The sequence below is a fragment of the Nannospalax galili genome, unplaced genomic scaffold (assembly GCF_000622305.1).
Source record: "Nannospalax galili isolate Female #2095 unplaced genomic scaffold, S.galili_v1.0 scaffold5938, whole genome shotgun sequence".
Classification (NCBI taxonomy): domain Eukaryota; kingdom Metazoa; phylum Chordata; class Mammalia; order Rodentia; family Spalacidae; genus Nannospalax; species Nannospalax galili.
The window spans coordinates 1-8,113 of NW_008340426.1; the positions used below are offsets into that span (position 1 = coordinate 1).

At 49.2% G+C, this 8,113-nt stretch overlaps 1 protein-coding gene across 1 annotated transcript; it reads left to right on the forward strand.

Moving 5' to 3' along the window:
* Positions 1–411: 411 nt before the first annotated feature.
* LOC103736040 (keratin-associated protein 10-3-like) lies at positions 412–1,011 on the forward strand. The gene has a single exon (XM_008835462.1). The coding sequence runs from the start codon at positions 412–414 to the stop codon at positions 1,009–1,011; it is 600 nt and encodes a 199-aa protein (XP_008833684.1).
* The last annotated feature ends 7,102 nt before the right edge of the window (positions 1,012–8,113 follow it).

Genomic DNA, 8,113 nt, shown 5'->3' on the forward strand with positions numbered 1-8,113 from the left:
GGAAGTAGAGGCTGTGGCTGGGACACTCTGGTCACAGTGCTGGACCCGACCAGAACACACTACAGCATGCCTGTGATGGGTCATCCTGGGCTCAGCCACATCCCCTCTCTCCAGTCACAGGCAGGCTGGACCACCAAGCTGAAGACAGGGGCTGGAGGACACAACAGGCTTGGGGTTCAAAGCTATTCCCGGACACCTGGCAGGTGGCCACCAGATGGAGGATGTGTTGGGCTGACGGTGCACAGCATCCTCGGGTCTGAACAACAAGGAAAGGGAAGAGCTCTGAGCCTCCCACAGCAAAACATGCCTCAGTATAAAAGCCAGGAGCACAGAGCCCCTCACACAGCCACTCACACACACAGTCACTTAACACTCAACACACACACACTCCCAACGCCAGCCAACCCCAGCATGGCTGCCTCCACCATGTCTGTCTGCTCTGATGACAGCACCGAGTCCTCCTGGCAGGTGGATGACTGTCCAGAGAGCTACTGTGAGCCCTGCTGTGCCCCCAGCAACTGTGTCCTCTGTTGTGCCCCGGCCCCCTGCCTGACCCTCGTCTGCACCCCAGTGAGCTGTGTGTCCAGCCCCTGCTGCCAATCCACCTGCCCCAGCTCCTGCACACCATGCTGTCAACAGTACAGCTTCAGCTCCTCCCCCTGCTGTGTGACCCTCTGCTGCAAGCCGGTCTGCTGCAAGCCCCTCTGCTGCACACCAGTCTGCTGTAAACCTGTCTGCTGTGCTCCGGTCTGCTCTGGATCCCCCTGCGGCCAGCAGTCTAGCTGCCAGCCCTCAAGCTCCCAGTCATCCTACTGTGCACCCCTCTGCTGCAAGCCCGTCTGCTGCAGACCCTGCTCCAGCGTGTCCCTGCTCTGCCGCCCCGTGTGCAGACCAGCCTGCTGCGTGCCTGCCTCCTCCTTCTGTGCCTCCTCCTGCCAGCCCAGCTGCTGCCACAGGTCCTCCTCCATGTCCCTGCTCTGCCGCCCGGCCTGCTCCAGCCAGGCCTGCTGAGGCCTCTCCTCAGACAGAAGTCCAGCTGCTGAGTGCCATGACCCACCTGGAGCAGCAGTCTCAGGTTCACATCCCCACCAGCCCTAGATGCCAGCTAGGCACTGCTCAGTCACTAAAGACACTTGTACTCCTCCTCCACCAGGTCCCAGGAGTGCTGAGTACCCCCGCCACCTGCTACTTCCCAGTGCTGGCCATCTCCCCTCCACACCCTCCCCATTTGCTGGCCCTGGTGTGGTCAGCTGGGTCACCGTTAGCCTCTGAACATCAGTAAACCTCCTCTGCACCATCTCTGTAGTGACTGTCATTCTGGGTGGTAGGGCACCTCAAGGTCTGAGCCTGGCTCTGGGGCCTGCACTCACCCACCCTCTCTGCACCTCGAAGAACCCCAACCCCAAGCTTCTGTCCCCTCATTCCCTGCTCTGCTGAGGCAGAGGTGGTGTCTTTATGCTCCACACTCATGTCCAAAGCTGGCCACACCCTCTGTAGGGCCTAGCCTAGGAAAGTCCTTAGGGCCTGCAGGAGGCTGAGGGGAGTTTGTTGGCCCCAGTCACAGCTCTGTCCTCTGCTCACTATAGCTGAAAGACTGGAGAAGCATCTCCTGTGGTGGCGTCATCATCCCCACAGACAGCTTATGCCCAAGGTCCCATACCCAGGCACACCCACAGCTGGTACCCCCATCAGTCGTGTCTTGGTCTTCTGCATCTCGTGGACTGACCACGGCTGACAGAGTGGGCATGAGAGCCTCAGAGGGACAGCTGAGTCCTGGCCCTCCTCCCCTGTGAAGCGGCTAGATCCAGCCAGTGTCTAACCTCTGGGTCACATGCTTCCAGCCCTTACCTCTGCCAAGCAGCCAGTGCCAGAGGTGGTTACAAGTAGCAGAGTCAGGATTGACAGTGCCCGAGGAAACCCATGAGTAGATAGGAGACCCCATTCCTGGTAGAGAAGTCACCACACAGGGTGCTCCTCTGCTGTCTGTGCCATGGCTGCCTGAGCTGCTAGAGTGTCCCATGCTTGTATGCAGAGACAATGGTCTATCAGATCCAATACAGTGCACTTTGCTCCCCAACTCACTAATCCCAGCTGAAGATGCTCCAGAGAGAACACACTGTGTTACCCGGGTGGAGACCAATGCACACTGCAGAGCAAAGTGATGTCCCCAGACAGACCCATCCTCAGGGAAAGTCACTGGCGAAGGTCATCCACGACCATGGCAGAGATGTCTACTTCACCACATATGCAAACCTCAACCCAGGAACCAGGGAGAGGAAGGAACATTCCCACAGTGCATGACTTGCTAGAGGCAGAGGCCCAAGGTGTCAGTGTGAATGACATGTCGGATAAGGAATTCAAAGGACAGTTGGTAAAATGCTCAATGAAATGAGACCCAAGGGAATGCAGATAAATAAATAAGATTAGGAACACAGTGTGGGCTGTGAATGGGAAATTCAAGAACCAACCAGAAATATTGGGATGGGAGCACTGTAATCCAGATAGAGTTTGCCTAGAAGCCTCAACAACAGATGAGTTCAAACAGCACAAAGCCTGTCACAGCTGGAAGACAGGCCTTTGAAAATATCATCTTCAGACAGAAATAAAGGAAAAGCGAGTGAAGAGAGCAAGATCTTTATGAAGTCATCAAACATCCGTGTTCGAGCCACACTGAAGGAGAAGAGAGGAGTTAAGGGCACAGAAAATCTACACACCCAATTGCAGAGAACACGTGTTGGGAAAGATACAGACACCCAAGGAAGGGTAGGAGGTCTGTGAGGCCTCGAAGAGATGAAAAAAGAGATCCTCACCACTGCTGTTAAGATAAACAAGACAAGGGGCTGGAGAGGTGCTCAGCGCTTAAGAGCATTGGCTGCTCTTGCAGAGGACCCGGTTTCAGTTCCCAGAACCCACGTGGCGGCTACCAACCGTGCGTAACTCCAGTTCTAGGGGATCCAACGCCTCTTCTGACCTCCGCGGCATTGCACGACACAGGTGCACGCACATACATGCAGGCGAAATACTCGTACGCATAAAAACATAAAAGAGCAGGACAAAAGAACTTCACATGTGCAGGAGGAAAGAGCCAGGTCACATCTGAGGCCCCCACCAAATCAGCTGCAGATTTCTTAGAAAAACCCTACAAGGCAGGGGAGATGGAACAGTGTGTTCCAAGTGCTAGAAGAAAAACCTGCCAGTCAGAGTGCTAAACTCAACAAGGTCTGAATAGAAGGAATGAGGACCTTCCAAGGTGAACAGAAATGAAGAAATTTCACAAACGCCAGATCTACCTTATAGAAGATGTTTAAGAGAACCTTATACCCAGAAATGGAAGGAGGACAGCTACCATCATGATTATATATGAAAGTATAAGTTCCAGTAGACAAATATACAAGAGAAAAACGGAAAAGTATTAAATATTATCAATACAGTAAGCCATCAGACCACAAAGATGAACAGAGAAGAAGAAACAAAGAACACAAAACAGCTAGAAGAAAATCAACAAAATGGCAGACACAAGTCCATCCCTTTCATCAATAACTCTGAATGTAAAAGATCTTAATTCACCAGTTAAAAGACAGACTGGCTGAGCTGGATACGGTACACACCTTTAATCCCAGCATTTGGGAGACAGAAACAGGCAGTCCTCTCGGTTGGAAGCCAGCCAGTCTATGTAGTGAGTTCCAGGCCAGCTGGGGCTACAGAATGAAACCCTGTCTCAGAAAGAAACGAAACAACACAAAAGGTGGACTGATTGAATGGACTGAAAAACACAACCCAACGGCACCAACAGCACGCTCCCCGCAGGACATTCACAGCGCTGGTAAGACAGACATGTCCAGGGACTGGGAGGAAGGGGTGGAAAGTGATACTCCAGGCACGTGGAGTCTGAAAACACCGAGTGACTAACTTACATCTCACAAAGTAGAACTTAGGACAAAGAGTAAGAAGAGGAAAAGTCACTATATAACGATCACAGGATCGGTTCATCAAGAAGACACAACAATTATCAATCTGAGTGCATCCAGTGGTGGAGGTGTCCAACGTCACAGTGAGAGACACACCCCAACGGAGCACCGGCATGGGATGAACGCTCACACTCCATGCTGCTGGTGGACAGACCAGAAAAACCAACACACAGATCAAAGGAATTAGCAGGCATTATAGAGCATTCCACCCAACAGCTGCAGGACATACATTCCTTCCTTCAGTACACGGAAATTTCTCTACACTAGACCAGATCATAGGCTACAAGTCTTAACAAATCCCAAACCCTTGAACTTACATCCTGCATCTTTTCTGGTCGTAGTGGTATGGGTCTGAACTCAGCAGCAAGGGAGTGCCAAGTTTCCTTATGGTGTTTTCACACACACTTAGCTTTCCTTGAGGCTCTTCCTACCCCACCCCTGGGCCCCTCTCTCCACTTAAAGGCCCCGTTCATGGGCCCTTTCTAGTTTCCTGGGCTCTACACATACTCAGTCCCATAGAAATGCATATATGTAAAAATTAGAAACTAGGATCCATGTGTATGTGTGTGTGAGAGAGAGAGAGAAAGAGAGACAGAGAGAGAGACAGAGACAGAGACAATACAGAGACAGAGAAGGAGAGAGACAGAGAGGCAAAGAGAGAGAGAAAGAGAGAGACAGAGAGAGACAGAGAGAGACAGAGACACAAAGAGAGAGAGAAAGAGAGAGACAAAGAGAGAGACAGAGAGAAGGAGCATGCAGTCTCTCTGAGCCTGGGTTACCTCAGTGTCTGTAGGACCATAGCAAAGGGACAAGATGAGTCCAACTGACAACCTTTACTGACAACAGCATGTAAGAGAGGGGACCCAAAGACAATATCAGGGGCAAAGGGCAGAGGCTTACAACTGATACTACAGAAATTTAGAGACCATTAGGCATTGTTCTGAAAAGCCATGTTCTTTTGTAAAAAAATTTTTCACTTTATTTCTATTTTATGTGTCTGAGTGTTACTCCTCCATTTATGTAACTACCCATGTCGTCCAATGCCCATGGAGCACAGAAGAGGGTGTCAGATCCCCCGGAACTGGAGTTAAGGATGGTTATTAGCCACAATGTGGGTGGTAGGATTTGAACCTAGCTCTTCTGTGAGAACAGTCAGTACTCTTAACCATTGAGCCATCTCTTCAGCCGAAAAATCATATTATAACAAACTGGAAAATCTAGAAGAAACAGACAAATCTCTAGATGCAAATGACTTGCCAAAATTGAATCAAGAGGTTATAAAACATGAATAGTCCAGTAACAAGCAATGAGGTTGAATCATAATACAAAATTTCCCAGCAAAGAAAATCCAAGGACTATCACTCACTGCTGAAGTTCACCAAACTTTTTTTTTTTTTTGGTCTTTTTGAGACAGGGTCTCCCTGTAGCTCCAGCTGGCCTGGAACTCACTGTGTAGGCCAGGCTGGCCTTGAACTCACAGAGATCTGCCTGCCTCTGCCTCCCAAGTGCTGGGACTACAGGTGTGTGCCACCATGCCCAGCTCAGCAAACTTTTTTTTAAATTTATTATTTTTATTTTATGCGTATACGTGTATTGCCTGCATGTAGGTAAGTGCACCCATGTCATGCAGTCCCGCGGAGGTCAGATGAAGCTGTTGGATCCCCTGTGACTGGAGTTACAGAGTTGTTTGCTGCCATGTGGGTGCTGGGATTTGAACCCGGGTCTTCTGCAAGAACAACCGGTGTTCTTTACCGCTGAGCCATCTCTCCAGCCCCTGAAGTTCACCAAACTTTTAAAGAACCAATACCAATGCTTTCAAACCTATCCATAGACTCGAAATCCTTCCAAAGTCATTTTAAAGGGCCCCTATTACCCAGATACCAAAACCTGACAAAAACACAGCAAAAAGAGAGAACTATAGGTCACTATCCCTGAGGAACTCAGATGCAAAACAAACAATCCTCCCCTCAAGTTAATAGTCAAATTCAACAGCACCAAAATGTTGGATTCATTCTAGCAATGCAAGGGTGGTTCAACACAGAAGGTGAAGAAATGTTAACACGTCACATGAAGACAGTGATGTATAAAATTATATGATCATCTCAGGAAATGAAAAAGGGCATTTTATAAAACTCAACATCCCTTAATAATAAAAGGCCAGAACAAGTCGGGAATAGACACTTGTGGCCAGCACAGTACTGAATGGAGAAAAATTGAAAGCGTTTTCTCAAAGGTCAGGACAAGGCTGTACCCTCCCAGAACCCTTCCTAGGGAGTAGGAGAAATTTCAGCCAAGGTAATTAGGGAAGAGAAACAAAAGGAAACAAGGAAGCCAGATTAACCTGCCTGCAGATGAAACTAATCTGTACGCAGAAGGGACTAAAATTCTACAAAGATGGTTAGAACTGATGAACAAACTCCCAGAGCAGCAGGTGCAGAGTGGCCTCACAACGAGTGACTTTCCTGTACTGAATTTGCTGAGAAAGGAATCAGAAAAGCCCTCTCAGAATAACTATGCAAACAAAACCCCAGGAATAAACAGCAAGGTGAGAAACCTCACCAATGAAAATTATAAAGCACTAAAGAGAGAATTGGAAAAGAGGCTAGAAGCTGGAAAGAGCCTCCCAGGCTCCTGGATTAGGAAAAGAAAACTGCTAAATGTCCACGCTGCCCAGAGTGAGCCAGGCTCGGTGCAGCTCCCAATAGTCTTGATAGGGTTAGAAGAAACAGTCCTAAGACTCCGGTGGAAGCACAAAGACCTCAAACAGCCGGCGCTCTCACCAAAGGAGCGAAGCTGGGGGCGCTACGATGCCTGACTTCAAAACATACTACAGAGTCACAGGGACCAAAGCAGGCTGGCATAAAAACGGACACATAGACAAGATGACACAGACGACCCAGAGATGAGCCAACTCATTCTCAATGAAGGTGCCAGAAACCTACACCAGAAGGACTGCATCTCTAAAAAATGGTGCTGAGGAAACTGGTTATCCATAGTCAGATAAATGAAGCTCCTATCTATCTCCTTGTACCAAAATCAATTCACAATAGATCAAAGACCTTAGTGTAAGACCAGAACTCTGAAGTCACTAGAGGCAGCACAGAGGCATGTCAAGATGCTGGCACATCTTCAGACTGGACTATTTCAGGCCACCTGTCTTCCTAGCTTCTAACCTGGCCTAGACGAGGGGCCTTTGGATGGGACTCAAAAGCACAGAAACCAAAGCAAAAATTGGTAAATGGGACAGCATCACTAAACACGTCTGCACAGTAGAGAAAATAATTAACAATGACCTGCAGAATGGGAAAAAAGTCTTTGCTGCATGTTCACCTGACAGAGGATTAACACTCAGAACACACAAAGTCTACGGACAGCCTGCCTCAGAAACATAAAACACTTGGCTAGATAGAGCTTTTCTAGCTCTTGAAAATATCCAAAGCAGAGCAGACAAGGTCCTGGGAAGGTGCTGGCATCTGTCTGCCTGGGGCTCACCAAAGGGCCCTGTGGTCTCTCCAAAATCGCTGACAACACCGGGCTGCAGGGAGAGCGTGCCCCAGACACCTAAGGGTGAATGAAAGGAGGAGGCCTCCTGGGCAAGAGCCTGGGAAAGCTGGGAACCAGGTGCCCTGGGGTGGAGGCAATGAAGCAGTTCTAGACGTGACCACAGAGGCACATGCTCAGAAGGCACTGGAACCCCTCAGCACTCACCTGCAGCTTAACTTCCAGCTCTGAGCAAACAGGAAGTGAAGGTGCAGCAGGAAATGATCGGGGAGATGTAGAAACTGCCCTCTGGAAACTGAGAGGCGGCCCACAGAGCCCCGCTTTGAGGATTGGAGGAGAAAAACATCTTTTCATTCTGTATGTTTAAGGGAATCTCTCAAATCACTAATGGGCCAGTGGCCATTCGTGAGAGTGTAGACATTACCAGCATCACTGAGAAAGTCTTTAAAGATTAGCATCAAGTCCCAGAACCCACAGCAAAGGAGAGGAAGCGAAGAAAACCTATTACACAGAATCCTCAGGGTACAATATTCAAAACACAAGCTGTCAACAAAAACATGAGACAAAGATGCCAGGCAGCATGTCCTGTGCGCAGCAGGGGGGACCCTGGGGGTGACAGCCCTGGAGAACTGAAAAAAAAAATA